The sequence below is a fragment of the Meleagris gallopavo genome, chromosome 3 (genome assembly GCF_000146605.3).
Source record: "Meleagris gallopavo isolate NT-WF06-2002-E0010 breed Aviagen turkey brand Nicholas breeding stock chromosome 3, Turkey_5.1, whole genome shotgun sequence".
Taxonomy (NCBI): domain Eukaryota; kingdom Metazoa; phylum Chordata; class Aves; order Galliformes; family Phasianidae; genus Meleagris; species Meleagris gallopavo.
This window is the reverse complement of record NC_015013.2, coordinates 7,759,124-7,778,891: the sequence shown is the minus strand read 5'-3', so window position 1 is coordinate 7,778,891 and position 19,768 is coordinate 7,759,124. Positions and strand designations below refer to the sequence as shown.

The window sequence follows — 19,768 nt, the reverse complement described above, 5'->3', positions numbered from 1 at the left end:
CTTCTGCTCGGATTAAGCTATGCAATATATGTAGTACATGCAAATGAAAGGATAGGAACATTGCAGCAAAATTATTTTAGTCAATCCTGCCATAATTCCTATTTTTTTTCCCCTAAATAAACAAATTAATTAATTAGTCCAGTGCTCTGGGGAATAACTGCTGCTTGCTGGCTGCACTCAGAGGGCTGCTCTCAATTCCACGTTCTCCAGAGCCTGCATTTGCCCCCACTGCAGCTTCCGAGCCCCCAGTGCTTTTTGGGAGGCTGTGGCAAAGGTACATGTTCACTCAGGCTCCGTGCAAAACCCATGCCCCCGCACAAAGGCTGACAAACGCCTAGCTCACCCTTTTTCTTCTCACCCCAGTGGCTGCTGTGAGCATGCTCCCTGTATACATGGCACTGGCTATTTGCCAGATTTAGTGTAATTTTTTTTTTTTTTGAATGGATGAGTGAATGAATGAATGAACACCTGATTAAGTTAATGAAGCTGAGCCAATGGTGGGAGGGAGTGACTTGGCTGCTGACTGCTCTAAGAGATCTGGCAGCGCATTAGACTTGTATAATGCTTTACAGCTCCACGCTGCGCTCCATATGAGCCACAGGAGAGGGCTGCAGTAATTACTGGGCTTTTTGATTGAAACCAGCTGCAGGTAGCTCATCATCCTTTTGTCCATTTTGCTGGTGTCAGGGGTAACTTGTCGCTGCACCTCGGATTCCGAGTGGCAGATGGGTCAGATGCTTTCACTGAGCAATTGCAGCACTGAGTCTTTGTTGCTCAGCAGCTTTTACCCGAGGCCAATTCAGATGGCCAAGCTGTGATTCACAGACCTGCGTGTCCAATGGAGGAATTTTTTAGTTCCCGAGTTCAAGACTCCTACATAAATAACCTTTATGGGAGTTCTGTGATTTATTTTTCTTCCCTCCATTGGCTGGAAGAAGGGGAGAAAAAAGGTTTTCTTGTATCTGCTTTTTGTAAGAAAAGGCGTTTTTAAATCCTCCCAGTTCTTTTTGACTGCAGTTTAAAGCAAGTTCTCTCTGGCAGTCCTGGATGCTACATACCTTTGTTTCTCACGTACTTAAATTGAGAGCACTGGCACTGCTGTTAGCACACCGCCTTCGTTTGACAGCGTTCCCTGCTTGAGAGCAGTGCTGATTTGCATTTGTAGTTGGAATGTTTTTTCTTAATTGCGACTGGAGCCTGTGACTGCGTATCCTGCTATGTTGATGTAAACCCGCATTACTTCATTTTCTTTTAATGGTTTTCTGCATTGTCTTGTCAGATAGAGCAATGGGGGCCATCTCGGCCTCGCTGCGCTGGCCTCAGCCAAGTGCCACTGGTGATGAATTTGACTCCCTTTAGCCATTAGATCTGCTGCCTCTGCGTCTGTAGTGCAGGAGGGAAGCTCCTACAGGATGGGGAATAGCAAACTCGTCCTCTGGTGCTGTGGGCTGCTCATGTAGTGGGAAGGGAGCTGCAGACCAGTGGGTTTGGCTGCTTTTTCTTTCTTTTGTGTGGAAGCCAGCACACCTTCCTGTGTGCACTGAGGCATAGAATGTTCACATCTCCGGTGAGGGTCTGCGCAGGACTGGCGCAGGTGATGCTGTAGGGCATCCCCACACGGAACCAACTCTGAGTTAAAAAGAAAATGAAGGAATTAGAGAAAGAAAGAACAAACGAATGGGAAGAGGGGAATGTTGAGGTCCCTTGCATCTTCTGTGGCACAGAGCAGGCACAGCTGTGCCTTGAGGCTAGGAGTGAGCTGCTGGCAATTTGGTTTTGACAGATGTAATGGTTGGTGAGGCTGATTTGGCAAGGCATCAAGTATTGGCTTGGGCCATGAGCGAGAGCTCGGATAGAATTGCTGACAGTTACAGCTTTGCTGAATGGAGCCTGAAAGAAGAGGAATCCATTTCAAGGGAAATTTAACATGAATTCATCTCTAACACCTTACAAATGGACTAATTGCAACTAATAGGCTAGCATGTGGAATCGAGCAGCAGAGCAGTGTGCAGGAAGGGCTCCCAGTGTAGGACACAAGCATGCAGCTGGTCTTCCCAGCCTGGCCCCACAGCCCTGCTCTTGCAGGATCCCCCTATCAGCCTGGCGTGGCAGCGTGTTCCTCCCCGGCAGCCCGTGTGCTTATCTGTACAATGGCAGCTCAGCCGGCTGCTGCCTGCTGGAGCTCCTGGCTGCAGCTTCAAAGGGGTGGAACGCCCCCAGGAGCCATCATTTTTTTGTGGGGATCACACTCATCTCTCCTGGAAACAAAGCCAGACCTTCTCTAAAGTCGTTTAGCCACGGGTGGGAAAGAGAGCTTGTAAAGGAGTGCTTTGAGACACACAGAACGAGACCTGTGCGACATATCTGCGGTGCAAATGTGTTCATGCAGGCATGACAGTTTCTGTCACAAGTTAAAACGAGTGGCAAGTAGGTGTTGCTACGCTTATAGTCACTCGTGAAATTTTCAATGGAAAATTGTGTAGGCAGCTCCCATTGTAGCTGGGACATTTTAGATAAAGGAAAAACATCAACAAAGTAATTTCTGTATTATGCTTGTTTATAAATGAGCTCTATTCACTCATTTAAGCTGCAGAAATGCCTGTGGGAGATTGGTGTAAGAGTCAAGGATTTTCTTGTGTAATATCAGCTGAGCCTGTCCTTCAGATCTGACATCCTGCAGCTGGTAGCAGTCAGTGCTGGGCAGGAAAATAAAGGTTACATCTTGCATCTGTCCAGGAGGGCTTTTACAGATCTCTAATGGTCTGCTTAAACGTGGCACTCTGGTGAAAGGTTGCGCTGCTGGAGCACGTGCCCATGTCATGTCAGACCATGGTTTGTGTTCTGCCCAAATTGAAACCCAGGACATAAGCAGCCCAACTACAAACTCAAGTCTTCCCCTTGTAGCTACAGAGATGTGCTTTTCCTTGGCTAACCGATGTGCACTTCTGCTGTACAGCTCCAGGAGGGCCGGCTGTGAAGTTGTACACACTTCCATGCTTGGCTCTGCCCTCCTGCACAGGTTACATCTTTCTCTTCCTCCCTCCCCAGCAGCACAGGGCTCTGGAGACTGGTGCTTCACCCTCAAAGAAACTGCTCTGTAACCAGCATTGTCAGCTCTTGCAGATTTGTCACTGGCCCCAAGATACCTGACACTGCCTTGCAAAACTCCAGTTCCTGATGTCAGATAATAAAGTGGGAAATTCCACTTTTATCTAAAATAATACATTTCTGGTCTTGTGGGTTGCAGTGAGAAGCTAGAGGCCTCGAGACTGAAGGGCCTCTCCCAACAGAAGGGCAAGCTAGAACTGTTTTGAAAAGGGCAAAAATCCCTCTACCTTTATCATGTTAAGAAATCTTCTGTTTCTGAGCCAGTACCACAAGTTTCAGGAGCATGAAGGGGCTCTGACTCATGGTTTATAAGTGCCAGGGTTGGGCTCCATAAGGCAGGGGATTTCTGTGCTCTCCAGTGACAGCCCTGCTGTGGGCCAGGTCATGGCATGGGGAGCAAACACAGCCTCGCTTCCAGTACCAGCCTGCCCATTTGGTCATACTTAGTACCAGGGTGCTGGCATCTGCAGCACATGCTGGAGGATGAGGGTTTGCCTCTGGTAGGCACTCCTTTGGAAGAAACGTGGAGTAAGGGATGCTGCAGTTGTGGCTAGGGCAGCTCAGGCCACCTGCTGCATCGTGCTGCATGTGAGTGGAAGCTGTCACGGAGCTGGGTGGAGGAGCCCAGTGATTGGATCATTGAGGTCACTATCAGTCACTCTTTGTATTGTCCAGAGGTTCTCTGAAGAGAAGAAAGATGCACAAAATAGCTGCTCGCTCTGCAGAAACCTGTAGCAATTTGCTGGGGTGGATTCCCAGAAGCATAATAAGAGGTAGCACTGCAGCGGACAATCTGTCTTGCAGATGCAGTGTTGATAAGGAATCCTTTGGTTTGGAGAGGGGAATTTCAAATTTTGTTAGAGGTTTTCATGTTCTTTATTAATGGCTGTCTCCAGTTGGTCCTTCTGGGAAGTCTGCCAGAGAGCCATGAAATCGGTGGGGTCAGATAAGGAACTTATATAGCTGTTGTTGACTGAGATGCGCATGGCAGGGCTAATGCAATCCTGAGAAGCTACAGCCAGAAATGTGCAGCTGCAGAGTGCTCTGCATCCCTTGCCTTGTAGCCTCTGTCAGTCCTGGAGGTCCCCAGCTCCTCAGAGTGCAGAGAAGGGGATGGAGTGCCTTCCTTTTCCTCTGACAATTGGTGATGCTGACATTGCCCACTCGTCATGTTGGAGTGGGGTGAGCGGGAGGCATGGGGCAGGAGCGTGAGCCTGCACTGCCATCCCCTGCAGAAGCACAGCAGGCACAGAGCCGTGTGCCGGGTGTCATTCAGGGGATGGGTGTTCGGGTGTATGCTGTGAGCATTTCATTGCTGGAGCCTTGCCAGGCAGGGTGGTGTTGCCTGATAGAGGGGAGACCCAGTGCTGTGTTGAATAAAGGTGATAAATAAATGTGGTCAGCTCTTCAGGTTGTAATCCAGTATCCTCTCATGGGTTTTAGATTCCTTAGATGAAATAAATAGAAAAATAGTGTTCTGGAAGGCGTAGTGAAGTTTGAAGTGCATTGCGGAGGCACGCTGGAGCTGTGCACGAGAAATGCACATCCTGAGCTCCAGCGAGCAATGCCTCCGGGACCAGAGTAAACCCAGATGGTGACTCCTCCAAGTGATTATTTTTCTGCCTTAAGCCTTTCCAGGAATTTGTGTGGGCAGGCTGCCAGCGGACAGGGACTGTCCAGACACTTTAGCAATGCTCCCTGTGTACGAGCTGCCAGAGATACCGAAGTCCAGCTGCTGTCCCTGATCTCTTTGTCCTCTTTACCTTCCAAGCCATAATTGCACATGCATGCACGCACACTCTTGTGTAGCACATACACAAAGCAGGAGCAAAAAATCTCCTGGTGCTAGCTGCTGTTTTGCATATCTTGCAAGTCATGATCGACAGCTCTGAAATTAGAGAGAAGGGAAATCTCCAGAGTCAGAAAAACAACTCGGATCCTCCAGAAAAGCACACAAATAATAAACTGTGTGTCACACCTCAGAAGGCAGTGTTCATTTTTCTGGGGCAGCCAGCTAGGAAGGATTTAACCATGCCCTGTACCTCTTGCCTTGGAGGCACTTGCTTGCAGAGCGCAGTCAGGCCTGTGTTATCTTTGCTGCTGCTGCTGCTGGAACTGGAATTATGCTGAAAACTTACCACTTCACTTTTAAGTCTTGGAGCAGAGATAGGCTGCTTTCTGCTGCACATGTGCATTTCTGCACATCCCATCGTGTGTCTGTTGGAGTTCAAAGTGGAACCATGAAGTAGTGGGGGGCTTGGAAAAGTGGGGCAGCCTTCACAGCTGCCTCCTCCTCTGCTTCCATTAGGCTTGCTCATTCCTCCTATGCTCTGCGGGAGATATGGGGTAGCCCTTTTGTCACCCGTGATGATGAAAAGAACCATATGAAAGACTCACAAAAGAAAAAATGGAAGAATTAGCTCATGGTATTCTTGAAGAACATCAGCATTGGCTTTGGGGACTACCCAGAACTCATTGGTTCAATCCTATTCATCAGAAAAAAACCTTTGCTTCGGCTCCCACAAAGCAAAGCTTCCCCCAGGGGTCACACAGCTCTGTACTAGCAGTTTTGATGTGGAGAAATCTGAATCCATGTGCCTCCACCTGTTGGAACGACTGGTGTGGGGCTGGCTGGCTCATCCACTGCCACCAAAGGAGCTGGCCATGCTCAGCCCCACGCTCAGGCTCCCTTTCAGCTGCCCAACCGTGAACCGCTGACTGATCCTCCAGCCTGAGCGCCCCAGGCAGGAGGCTACAGTGAGCTAAACTTAACTAAGGATGACTGCGCAAATGTGAGCTCGGCGATTTTATTTTTAGTCGGACATAAAAATAAAAATCCGTAAGTCATGTGTAAGATAATAATTTTAGCTGTTGCCAAGACACAGCAATTGCGAGGAGGAGGGGAAGGCCCGTGCTGGTGGCGAGGCCTGCTCCCGGCTGCCCATGCCCGGTGGGTCAAGGCAGACCAGATCTGAGCGGCCGTGCTCTGGCAATCACTGGCTCTTGCTCTCAGGAGGCTGCCCCAAGTTCAAGTAAACTTCCTTCTGTCCTCCCTCTGTCCAAATGCAGAGAATCTGCCCCAAAATGTAGGTTCTTTCGGCAGCCTGGTCCCAAACCTACAGCTCATGTTTCTCTGGTTTCTCAACTTGAGGTTCAATTCAGCGCAGATCTCTGGCACCTGTGGAGTGGGTGAAGGCAAAACCACAGACTGTTTTTGTAGGGTCTGTGTGGCTATTGCTCTTAGCTCTGTTTTTAACATACGGAAAAAACAACTTGAGACAAATTGTATCAAACCATTGGATGCTTCGGGCTTCTGATGAATTATGGCAGGTTGGAGAACCACAGTTGTAAAGAATGCTCTTAAAGATAAGTTTCACTTTAACCTGGTATGTCTTCAAAGCACTGTGTGCACTTAGAGACATCAGGCTTGTTGTTCATTAGGAGTGAGGCAGTAGGAATGGAAATCCCCCAAAGGAATATTAATAGCCATAAGATATTTATCATTTCTGTTGCTCAGCATTCACTTTTAAGTGGCTTATATCCTATTTCCATCTTCTTTCTCCCTTTTTCTTTCACATAATGCACACTTTTCTTGCAAGAATGCCTATCATGTGTAAGCACCCGTGCTCGCAGCTCCTTCAGGGCAGCCAGAAGCACATCTAGAAAGCCAGAGACTGGACAGTGGCTGGGAACTGTCCCTTTCCCTATAGTGTGTTGCTGCTGTCAGGCAGGTAGGGGAGGGCTGTCAGGTTTTCTTTCAAAGTGTGACATAATTCAGTTATGATGTTTTCCCTACAATATAGAGTGAGGACCTGACTTTGCCCTTGTTGATTTTGGATGGGTGGATGTGATGCAGAGCAGATAGGTGGTTTTGCTCCAACCCCTACAATATCCTGAGCTTTTACCACTGTGGGGGCTCTCAGTTAGGATCAGGAAGACCTGGATGTGCTTTCCCAAATGAGGCATGTCTGGGGCCAAGTTTGTAGAGTCATAGAATCACAGAATGGCTTGGGTTGGAAGGGACCTTAAAGATCATCTAGTTCCAAAGTTCCAAGTTCCTTTATCATGGGGAGGGCTGCCACCCATCAGATCAGGCTGCCCAGGGCCTCAAACACCTCAGGGAATGGAGTTTGCTCAGCTTTACCTTCTCCTTCCTGGAGTGCCTTCGAGCTCCAGGTCCAGCAGCCTCCTTGGTCCAGCAGCAGTGCTTGCATTTGAGGGCTCCTCAGTAGCTCACCTTCCCTCCACTCCATTACAGCTGCCAGCTAATCTGCTATGCAAATATTGTGCAGGAGGTACACCAGGTTCCCAGGCATTTTAGGACATGGTGTGTGAATGCAGTGCTGTTGTTGCAGGGAAAGGAAAAAATGGAAGGGTGATCCTTGAAGGTACAGTGGGAAGGAAGTGAGCCTCTGAGTCACTGGGAGATATATCTGACACCTTATGGTGTCAGAGAGTTTCCAACCTGCCTGGAGTTATAATTGTTTTCAGAATGTGCTAACAGATGTGCCCAGAATCTTAGCTGCTGTTTTACAGCACAGCTATTCTCTGCTCCTTGAGATGAGAGCAACAATGACCAGCTGCATTGGCATTCCACCTTTTTTCTCACTTTCTTAAGTGCTGGTTTGAGGTGTCAGGTTTTTTGTCCCCATTCCCCGGTGCTGACATTGTGATTTCGCCCTCCCTCATCCATCCTCTCGTTGCAGAATCCAGAGGAGCCGTTGGAGAATCGTGCTCACGGGGAGATGATTCCTCATGAAGTCACTGGATCCCTTGCAGAAATCAAATGTGACTTTCCATTTATCAGACTGAAATCAGAGCCAGCCAGACAGTGAAGCAAGCACAGTGGAGGGGGGACGGCGAAAGATGAAATCCAACCAAGAGCGGAGCAATGAATGCCTGCCGCCCAAGAAGCGAGAGATCCCCGCCACCAGCCTGCCTTCGGAGGTGAAGCCGGTCCTGCCGAATGACAACCACCGCACGGACAACCTAGCATGGCTCCCCGGCAGTCAGAGCAGCCTAGGGGGCAGGCACAGGCCCGGGGGAACGTCGGCGGAGGTGGGCTTGCAGCAGGGCCTGCACAAGCCACCGCCGGCAGGGCTGGACTATTCCCCACCGAGCGCGCCCAGGTCGGTGCCGGCCCCCACCACGCTCCCCACCGTGTACTCGTCCGCACTCTCCCAGTCCGGGACCCCCGTCTCCCCTGTGCAGTACACGCACCTGCAGCACACGTTCCAGTTCGTTGGGCCCCAGTACAGCGGACCATATGCCGGGTTCATCCCCTCGCAGCTGATCTCTCCGACCGCCAATTCGGCAACCGGCGCCGTGGCGGCGGCCACAGCTGTCGCGACCACTCCATCCCAGCGCTCCCAGCTGGAGGCTTATTCCACGTTGCTGGCCAGCATGAGCGGCTTAAGCCAGCAGGGGCACAAAGTCGAGCCGCACCTGGTTAGGACGCCCGGGCTGATAGCTGCAGGGTCTCCTCCACCCGCCCAGCAGAACCAGTACGTCCACATCTCCAGCTCTCCCCAGAGCGCGGTCAGAAACATCTCTCCTCCAACCATCCCGGTCCCCCTGCACCCTCACCAGACGGTGATCCCCCACACACTCACCCTTGGCCCCTCCTCCCAGGTTGTGGTGCAGTACAGTGATGCCTCGCACTTTGTCACAAGGGATGCCCCCAAGAAGCCCGAGAGCGGCCGGCTGCAGGCCATGCAGGCCAAGGAGGTGCTGAACGGAGAGATAGAGAAGAGCCGGAGGTACGGCATTTCGCCCTCCGCCGACATGGGTCTGGTCAAAGCAGGCAATAAACCAGCTCCCCACCATTACGAGACCAGGCACGTGGTGGTGCACTCGGGCCCTGCCGACTATGGTGCCCGGGAGTCCTCAGGGGTCCGAGCCTCCGTCATGGTGGTCCCCAACAGCAGCACGCCAACCGCGGACTTGGAGGTGCAGCAGGCCACCAACCGAGAGAACTCTCCCTCAGCCCTCAACGACAAGGGAAGCTTGCACTTAGGAAAGCCAACCCACCGTTCCTATGCTTTGTCCCCGCAGCAGGCCCTGGGCCACGAGGGGGTGAAGGCCGTGGCCACGCTGTCCCCCCACACCGTCATCCAGACGACCCACAGCGCGTCCGAGCAGCTCCCAGTGGGGCTGCCGGCCACAGCCTTCTACGCTGGGACCCAGCCGCCGGTGATCGGCTACCTGAGCAGCCAGCAGCAAGCGCTGGGGTATCCCGGGGGGCTGCCCCAGCACCTGGTGATCCCCGGCACGCAGCCCCTGCTCATACCGGTCGGCAGCGCCGACGTCGAGCCGTCGGGCGTCGCGCCGGCCATTGTCACCTCGTCTCCCCAGTTCGCAGCAGTGCCTCACACGTTTGTCACCACCGCTGTCCCCAAGAGCGAGGCTTTCAGCGCCGAGCCCCACACCACCCAGCCCGCCTACCAGGCCACCATGGTGCAGGCGCAGATCCACCTCCCCGTGGTGCAGTCCATCGCATCCCCCGCTGCGGCCCCCCCCACGCTGCCCCCCTACTTCATGAAGGGGTCAATCATCCAGCTGGCCAACGGGGAGCTGAAGAAAGTAGAGGACTTAAAAACAGAAGACTTCATACAGAGTGCGGAAATTAGCAATGACCTGAAAATAGACTCCAGCACTGTGGAGAGGATCGAAGAGAGCCATAACCCAGGCATTGCTGTGATACAGTTTGCGGTTGGAGAGCATCGAGCACAGGTAACAGCGACATGGGGCAGGGAGTTGGGGGAGTAATAGGGGTACCTCAGTGTGCCCCACCTGCTTCAGATCTGCCCAGGGTAGTTTTTCACCCTTCACACCCCTCTGCAAGGCTGACTCTGGCCCCAAAACCACCTGTCTCACAGTGCCGGTAAAGCAATCAGGGTCACACTGATGACAGGTGTAGCTTCCTGGATATAAAATGAGACATCTATGACTTTCTGGGGGACCAGTCTGCCCTCCTGTCTTACACCTCGGTTAAAATGCTATGGGATTACTCTCAGTGCCCTCATCAGTCCAGTACTCCATCAGTACTCAAGGCAGTATCACCCGAGGCCCCAGCCTGTCTGCACCCAGCACGGCTGAAACACACAGTGAGGAAAAAAACCTGTCCTGACATCATGAAAAACCAGTCTGAGATTAGGGGCAAACCAGACACTGGGCAGCAAAGAGATTTGCCAAAGTACAGTCATGCAGTGTGTCACTGTCAGAGCCAAGGCATATGGGTGGGTCCACTGCCACCCATGGGCCTACCCAAAGGTCTTCATTGCCTGGTCAGGATTTGGTATAAATCCTGATGTATTTTATAGCTCAAGAGCCTGTAGGAGAAATTACATGATCTTCGTGGCTTTTTATTAAAGTACAAAATAAGTTCAGCAATATGAGAGGCTGTTTTGCATTCTCAGAGGTGATTTTGACCATCCACTCCAGAAAGCTCGGGCTAGATTCAGCACAAATCCTAGCCTTGAGCAATAGGTAGGGCACAAGGCTGTGAATTTCCATGGCTCAGAGACAGCTTGGAGCTGTCTGGGAACACATCCACTCACACACGTAAGTTACTGAAACATTACAGAGTTCTACCAAGGCTTCAGCTGCAGATGGTTTAAACACTGCACAGCTCACATAAACTATGTGTTCAAGGGAAGTTTGGAAAGAAAAACCATTGAGGTGGCCGGGCAGGCTGTGCTTCTGAACTTTGTATCTCACTGGTTTCCAGGATAGGAAAAATCCTGTAACTTTCCAAAGTAACTCTTACATTAAGATGGTAACTGATCATAAAGCAGTATCTTAATACTGTTCGTTTTCTGAGTAATTGAGATGCTGTTCTATTGAGGCTGGGGCAGATTAGATGTAAGGGATAGTATGATCCCTAGAGATGCTCATTTAAAGTAACTTTGTTTCAAGTGTTTTGGGTTTGGTTTGGAACACAAGTGCTACGACGGGCAGCACCCTGATGCTACATCCTCAGAGATGGATGCCCAGAGGGAGAGAGGTAGAGGGGAACTGGAAGGGGATGTAGGAAAGCACCTGTGACTGACAGTTTGGAGTATGTAAAGCAAAGAGATCTGGTACTGAGGATTAAAGCACGCACACAGAATTCTTACAGTCGAATCACAGAACAGCCTGAGTTGGAAGGGACTCACAACGATCATCGAGTCCAACTCCAAGTCGGTGTCCTATCCTTCCCAAAATACACAGATGATAGGGGAACCACTGCATGTCACACAGCCATGTATGATGTCAGTTGTGCAGATTCCCCATGTATTTTGTCTGTAGATGTGTGTGCATCACCCACTGGACTGATAGAAAGATCAGCTTAGGGCCTTGGATGCCTTCAGGATAAGGACTGATTGTTTTTCACCTCCGAGCCATATTGTGGTTCTCTCAGAGCTGCATACCACAGGCCCCATCAGTAGGAGCCTGTCCTTGGATCAGAACCAGTTCCTACTGACTTTGCCCCGGTGCCTTGAGTCGTGAGATTTCAGAAGCGGCGGTCTCTCCTCCGCAGTGGTCACCTCGCTCTCATTTCTCTCTCTGCAGCAGAGCCTGGTCTCTGCGCCGGCAGGTAGTGTTGTGTGTGTTGGGCTGGTGGGTGTGCTGGCACAGTGCAGTCCTTTGCAGAGGGCGGACTGCCATCCTCTGGCAGAATGCATGCTGGGTCTGAGGCTGCACAGACGCGCGCGCCGGGCTCATCCAGCAAAGTGTCACCTTATCCAGAAGCCTATCAGAAGCAGGCTGACATCATCGCAGCCGAAATACTCCCCAGCAGTGTTTCCCACGGGGGATGCTTCCAGAACCGAAGCGAGGGAGAGTCACGCAGAGATATCATTAGCGTGAGGGTTTAATTTCGGTTTCCTGCAAATCCCAGGGTTTGGGTCCCTTCCCAGATCAGCTGTGTCCCCGCACACAGGGACAGCCGTGCAGGTTTTCCCATGCCTGGCTGGAGAGAGGGAAGTGTTTCTACGTGTGTGACCTTGCCCTCAACCTAGCGTGGCAGTAGGAAGGCATTTAGCCCTATTAGCAGGCATGTGGCACTCACTACACGTTAGAAAAGTGCTCGTGTGAGGAGGGCTTAGTCTTCTTCCCATTGAAAGAAGGCTGTTCAGTTTGTCTGCTCAGGGCAGTGGCTTTGTGGTGCTGCTGCTTGGCTCCGTGTTGATTCCCAAGTGCAGTGAGAATGCAGTGCATGCGTAGTTCAGCTTCCCGATGTACTTTATTAAACTCAGTTTCTCTTGCAGATATACTTCTGTAAAGAGGGACCTTTTAGAATGGCGTTATCAGGGGGACGTGAGTTGTAACGACTAAGTGCCGTACAAAAATAGCGTTGTTACCATTAGCTTCCGTTCACTTAAATACTCCTCCCAGCCATCTCTGGGAAGCCATCAGAATACTGATGAACTCATCTTTTCAGACTCGATGCAAACATGAGCTAATTTCCACCCTGACTGAGGGACAGCAGTAGGAGGTTATTTTTAGCTGAGCGTATACAACTCTCACGCACACAGGGAGGCAGCATGCAGTTGCTATTGTACCACATCACCATTGCTCCTCCCTAGCAAAGGGCTAGCACAGACGGACGCCATCCTCCCAGCTCCCCCTCCACCAGGTGCGTTGCTATTCCCATCCTCTGCCAGTGTGGAAGAGCAGAAGAGAATGAACCCACCTAAACCCACTTGCTTCTTCAGTGAAACAGCTGTCCTTAGCCCTGAGAAATGTGATGTTTCCACTTCACAGCATCCCTGCTGCGGATGAATAAGAAGTGAAGCAAGTACCAAATGGATGAGAACCCAAAGTCCAGCTGTTATTCCCCTTGGATTTGCGTTGCCTAAAAAAGCCCTGTGGATCTGCATCTCTTTGTAATTCCACATCTTACTGTCACAATGACACATACATCCTCATTACCTGTCCTTTCTTTTGCTGCAAGGAACAAGCAGAAGGCAGCAATGCACGTCCATTTGAGTTAAGGTTACAACACACAGAAGATGCAGAAGTTGTTCTCTGAAATGCTCACTTTCATCCCTGAGCTTCAGCTCCTAATCGTTTCTAAAGTACAACTTAAAAGAAAGATGAGCATTTGGGTCATAACTTAGCTTTTCTTTCAAAAACGGAATAATAGACATAAGAGATGGAGAAACCCACCTCTAGTTAGAGGTGCCAGTTTGGTGCACATTTTTTAGACTGACATCCAGTTTCCCTTATATATCTCGGCATATGCAAACCATTCACTTTTTATTTCTCCCATCTCTCACCTTTTCTTTACCTTTAGCACAGACACAGGCACAGAAACAGAGATGCTGGCTGTTCACAGCAGCAGGTGGAGTTCTCTCCCACTCATCCCTTATGTGATCTTTGTGTTGCGTTCCTGGACATGGGAACATCCAAATCCTTACTTCTACTGGGCACCCTTTACTTCAGCACTTGTCTCGATGGTTACTGCAGTGGGCCCTGCAGTGCAGATTTCCATGTTCTTCTGTGAAGACACTGTATCTAAAAAGTGGGAATGTTATTCCCTGTGCACCAGCTCTTCCTGCATCAGAGGTGCTCCAGCTTCAGACTTCACTTCCTGAGCAGTCTGAATTGCTGTCCTTCAGCTGAGCATGGCCGAGACATCATGTGATAAAGGGGCACAGGAAAGTGGAGATATTCATTGACTGGGCTGAAAAGTTTTGGGTGATCTAACTGGTCATTGGGAAAAGTAACTTGACAGCAGAGCCCCAGGATGCTTGAAGAGGGGCTGGTGTTTTGGCTTCTTGCTTTATTGTCTTAATAGCCAGAAAGGCTCAGAAAGGAATTCCAAATTGCTTTGTCCCTTACAATAATGATGTCAGGATATCAGGGGAAGAAGCTTTTAGAATTAACTTCTCTCATGTCAGGAGAGAATGATGGGGAAGGTGTTTCTTCTGAACTTTCACTCTTAAAGTTGTTTGACTACTATCACTTGTAGAGAATGGTGATGTTAGAAGTCAGTTGAGCTGAATCCACACATAGCTAGAATCAAATCATATCACAGAATCATAGAATGGCCTGGGTTGAAAAGGACCACAATGATCATCTAGTTTCAACCCCCCTGCTATGTGCAGGGCTGCCAACCACCAGACCAGGCTGCCCAGAGCCACATCCAGCTGGCTAGAACAGTGCTTAACAGTGAGTGAGGGAGCACATTCCAGATCAATAGATGCCCATGAGCATTGTGACTGGGTCATGGAGATTCTGGCATTGATCATCATCTTTATTATTTAGCGTTGTTCATGATCACCACCACCAAAGTGGCTGTTTGTTTCCGTGACTCACAGTTCAGGCATGTGTTTTATATGCCATGTAAAACAGAAGCACTGCAAGCTGTGAAAGCATGTTCACATCAAGAGGAACTTGTGTGTTACTGGATGTAATGCACACAAGCATGGATGATACCCATGATACACATTGCTTTTGATGGGGTGGGGGAAGTGTAAAAAGGAAAAAATATATATAGCAAACAGGAAGGAGAAGAGGAAAACTATAGCAATGTAAATGAGAAATCTGCATCTATTAGGAAAGCCTTTTTGGACGGCGGGTTCCATTTTCCATTTAAATCCAGAAGAGATGTCTTTGGAACAAGATCTCAAACTTGGGGCAGATGTTTCTGTATTGGACAGGTGGAGCATCAAGACAGTAGATTGATTGGCCTGGTTGTATAAGATTGTAGCATATATTTATAGATTTTTAAAAGGTTTTTTGTTTTTTTTCCATCAGTGGAATGATCTGTCGCATGAACTGCAGTTGTCTGCTAGGGCATAATGTGGGTTTAATCAGTCAAAAGCCGCGAGGAATGTTTGACTTTCACGATCTGATGGCTCTGCTCTATGGGAATCCCACATCCAGACCTCCTGCCAAGGGGGATGATGATCCATCTGGTGAGGTGCACAGGGAGCTGCCTGGGGTCCTGTTTGCAGGCAGGGTGGCACCAGTGAGGAGAGGAGCAGAGCTACAAGGTGCTGCTAACCAGGAGCCCTCGGGATGCGTTAGTCCTGTAGGCCATGAGTCAGAGGAGCCCACATCCACCGTCTGAGCCTATGGACAGGCATGGCACAAAGATCAGAGGGAATTTGAGTGCTGTATCATGTTAGCCCTATGATCCACTGTGAGCAGGGTCATGGAGTGGCAGGCACCTGCTGCTGGTCTGCTCTCCTGGATATCGCAGCTGCCTGTATGGTGATGAGGTGTAACCCAGAGCCATGCATGTTTTGAAAGTGGGGTGAAGTGGGGACTGATAGGACCAGGCTGAGCAGTGAAATCAAAAAAGATGCTTTTCATAGGTAATAATCAGAGAGGTTGGCTGCTGGAAGAGCAGTGTGAGAAAGGCATAAGCTGGCTCAGGCCCAGGACTGCTCAGGGTAGGTGGGTTCGTTCCCACTGTGCTACAGACAGCTCTGCACACACCTGTGGCCTTCCCTTGTAAATCAACATTTTCAGCCATTTCATGTTGGTAAGTACACAGCTGCATGGGCAGAAGCCAAGAAGGAGAGCTGACATTCCCGTGGTCATTTAGGGAATGTCATGTTGGAGCTGGGAATAGAGCCTCTTCCAGCTGAGGGAGCCATCCTCTGGCTGGAATGTATTGGTAAGCATGGGCAAGAGGTTGAGTTACCACGAAGGCACGGCAGGGAGTAGAATTTGTTATCTGCCAAAGCTGTTTTGCCTGCTGGGTTCCTGTGAGCAGCTGGATAGAGGTAAAGATCGATTCCTGTTGAGGTTTTGTGTTAAGTGCTGAGCTCAGAGAGTCAACACCCGTCAGAGAGTTAACACCCGTTTGACAAGGACAAGCCTGAAGTCTGGTGCGCGATGTGCAGATTTCACAAAAACCAAATGGCAGCGGCACAATCCCTGCTTGACTCTCGCCAGCGACGACTGCTGGCCGCTGCGCATGTGCACCAAGGCAAAGGGCCTGTCTGACACTCTCTCCTCTCTCCCTCTCTCTCTGCTGTCTCCTCTCTTTCTGCAGGTCAGCGTGGAGGTCTTGGTAGAATACCCTTTTTTTGTATTTGGACAAGGCTGGTCATCCTGCTGCCCTGAGAGAACCAGCCAGCTCTTTGATTTGCCATGCTCCAAACTCTCAGTGGGGGACGTCTGCATATCGCTTACGCTCAAGAACCTGAAGAACGGCTCTATTAAAAAGGGCCAGCCCGTGGACTCAGCTAGCATCTTGCTGAAGCATTCAAAGAATGACAGTCTAGCTGGAAGTAGACACAGGTATGCGGAGCAGGAAAATGGGATTAATCAGGGAAGTGCACAGATGTTAGCTGAGAATGGTGAACTGAAGTTTCCGGACAAAATAGGATTGCCTGCAGCACCTTTGCTCACCAAAACAGAACCCAGCAAGCCCCCGGCAACAAGGAAGAGAAGGTGGTCAGCCCCCGAATCGCGGAAACTAGAGAAATCAGAAGAGGAGCCACCTTTGACTCTTCCCAAGCCTTCTTTTATTCCTCAGGAGGTTAAGATTTGCATTGAAGGTCGATCCAATGTAGGAAAGTAAATGTTGTTTGGGGAAAGGAAATTAGGCTATCCCTTGTCATTTTTATCCAGATTACTGTACTGTAGACTAAATAACCCAGTATTTACATGTTATCATCTTATTTTAGGTTTATGTTATAACCTTGTTGTTATAGTTGCAGCTGGTATTATGCAGGAGACTGGTGCATATGTTTTTCCACAAGTGTTTGTCAGTGACTAGGTTTCCTGAGAGCTACAGAAGGGGCAGTATCTGCTTCACACACCCTTAGTGGAAATGAATGTGTTGTCATGGCTCCTGTTTTCTAACACCTCGTGTAGGACAGGGTCCAGCTGTGATTTTGTTGGGTTGTTTTTGTTTTGTTTTGTTTTGTTTTCCCTTGTTTTGGTTCCTGTTCCAGTTTTTGGGGGGAGGTGTGGAGAAGGGAACTGTAGCAGAGGCGTGTGTCACGCGTGGTGTGCGTGTCATGTGTGGTGTGCATGTGTCACGCGTGGTGTGTGTGCTCAGCCTGAGGCAGCCCTGCAGCCATGGGGGCTCATGAGGAGGTTTTCTCACCCCAGGTGAATGTGGAAGACACGGCCCCACAGAACCAAAAAGGATCAGATGCTCTCTGACCTTGTCAACAAAAAGCCAACTCTTACTCAAGATTCATAGTATATATATGTACACATATATGTGCATGTATATATATATATATGTATATATATATATTTGTGTGTGTGTGTGTATCTGTACATATATATTTCCCCCATGGGGTCCGACTGCACTGATTTTTATTCGCGAAGCAACTGCCACACCAACATTTCCTTCTGCTTGCTCGTGCAGTTCGTTGCCAGAGGCCATGCACACACACACACACACACACACACGGGGTGGCTGTTCTGCACCATTCACCCTGTGGGGCTGCCTGGTGGTGTGAGCGTGTGCGAGTGTGCGCAGGTGTGTGTGGGTGAGCTGGGAGTCTCAGGCTGGGTGTTGTGCCCGGCTCAGGCTCGCTCCTGTTTCTGTGCAGTGTTAGACGCATCGGTCAGGTTATGCCATGGACATTTGCTTCCACGAGGGAGATGCATACTGCCCCTTTGAGATCACAGGCACACGTCGTTTGCAGTTAGGTTGCAGATCTCGGTCTTTAACTCTATAGTACTGTTTTTGGTTCATGATTATGGACAACCGGTGCCACTTTTTTCAAGTTTCAGTGTGACACAGGAACCCGATGTTGAAGAGGAACGTAGAATGTCTTTAAGCACTTAAAATGCTGTTCACACTTTATGGCTGAGCATCCTGGTCTAACGCTCAGTGCGTACTGTATCACACTTTGATCTGCTCGGAAGGCAGCAGCAGCAAACAAACGAATCTCTTCAACACTGTAACTACACGCGACTCTGTAAAGTTTTCTCACAGGCAAGGCGCTGAAAGTTTCCATGTGGTTTCAAAGGGATGAATGTGAATTATTGAACTAGTATGTGACAGTCATTGTCCACAAAGGACTACTTAATAGGAGGCACTTTTTAAACTTTAATGCTTGAGAATGAGTTAAAGGCGTATGCGAGCTGACAGATAATAAACAAATAAGAGAGAGGAGAAAGGAAAGAGAAAAAAAAATCTTTGTCCAGTGTTTTTGAAAAAGATGGACTTTAAAGAATCTTGCAATTTGCACATCTTGAGTTTATCATTTGTGTGGTATTCCTGCAGTTTTTACCTAATAATGTTGTGGGGTGGGGGGAGGGTGTCTGAAAGAGCATAAACAAATGTAGCAATGACTCACTAACCTGCCTGGCTCTAGGCCGTTTCGTAGGGTTACGTTCCTTTCCCAGTCCATTTTGGTCTCTGCCATATCTGCCACACAGAACCAGTCCTACCGGGACAGCTCTGAGAATTTGTCTTCAGACTTGCTGAGAGTTTTCCATGAGAAACATTTCTGTAAGTAAGCAAGGCGTTTAGAAAAAAAACAAGCCGAATGTTATTTTTCCTCTTATGATTCTTTGTTCTTTTCATTGCCTCGTTTCCCATTTGGACGACTAGATTCAGGAGTTTGGTACAGAAGGAGCTGCGGGGATGCTCAGCTCCCCATTAGGGCTGCACAGCCAGCCGCTCACACGAGGTGCTTGGCGCCTGGGGCCAACAGAGGGAGGACCCCACAGCTTTCTGTGGGGTCTGGCTTGGACCCTGCAAGGTTGAGCATTCACATCATTTTTTTGGTTGGTGAGTTCCCGCCTTCAGGTAGTTTTAAAGCCGTACTGATGGGGAGGAAAGGAAATCAAAGTTCTGGATATTAGAAATACAGTACCTAAAGCAAACGAGCCTATTTAAAATCTCCTTTTCCCTCTCTCCTAAAATGCAATGCTTTTATTTAAGAAAAGAAAGATTAACCCCAAACCCCAGCTTTGACTCTGTTATGTGTTACTTGAAATTTAGCTCACACCAGAACTAATTGTTTTTATACCATATTCTGGGGTGCACCAAAAAGTTGAAATATGTTTAAAATAGCTTGAAACTATTCTTGAATTTCCTTGAATTTTATTAACCTCTCAGCGGGCTACCAAACAGCTGAGCGGGTTTCTTCTCACAGTCACGCAGCTTAGGTAGTGCTTCTTCGTTAATATTTCTGCTCAGAGAAGTTGCTTAATCTTCCATATACTCTGCTCAGGGCACACTTGCAATTTATTGTTTTGTTTCGTTTCCTGTTTCGTTTTTGAGCTTTGATGGTAAAGGAATAGAAAGAATCGCAGATGTTACTTGGCATTTGTACCACTATTTCTGTCATTCACAGTACTGGGAAAAAATCTCCACGAGAACCACGCGCATTCACGGTTGTGGTTGATGAGGAAGCGGGGGCTATTGAACTGACTGGATCTATTCAACTAACACTAAAAAAAAAATAGAAAACTAATAAAAAATATATAAGTTTGGAGCAATAGGAATGTATTAGTTCTGTGCTTGTATTTCAGACTGAGGAATTCTGAAATAACTGGTTCTTTCCAAACAACTGTCCCTTTCCGTGCTTTGGCTTTTGTAGGATGTGCAATACTTTACGTGCCAACGTAGACTCACCTGTGTGGTGTTAGCTAGATCTCATACCCTCTTCTGGTTTCCCCTTTCTGTTCTCTTGGAATAGTTCCTTCCTTCCTTCCTTCCTTCCTTCCTTCCTTCCTTCCTTCC

General features: G+C 49.1%; 1 protein-coding gene across 8 annotated transcripts in view; it reads left to right on the top strand.

Moving 5' to 3' along the window:
* ATXN1 (ataxin 1) overlaps positions 1–19,762 on the top strand; it is a 201,406-nt gene extending 181,644 nt beyond the window's left edge. For all 8 annotated transcript variants that reach the window (XM_010708325.2, XM_010708326.2, XM_010708331.2 and 5 more), the window contains 2 exons: positions 7,815–9,840; positions 16,103–19,762. In XM_010708325.2, coding sequence (XP_010706627.1) covers positions 7,975–9,840; positions 16,103–16,633 — 2,397 coding nt within the window. In that variant the 5' untranslated portion in view covers positions 7,815–7,974 and the 3' untranslated portion in view covers positions 16,634–19,762. The remainder of the gene's footprint in view (positions 1–7,814; positions 9,841–16,102) is intronic.
* Positions 19,763–19,768: the final 6 nt, after the last annotated feature.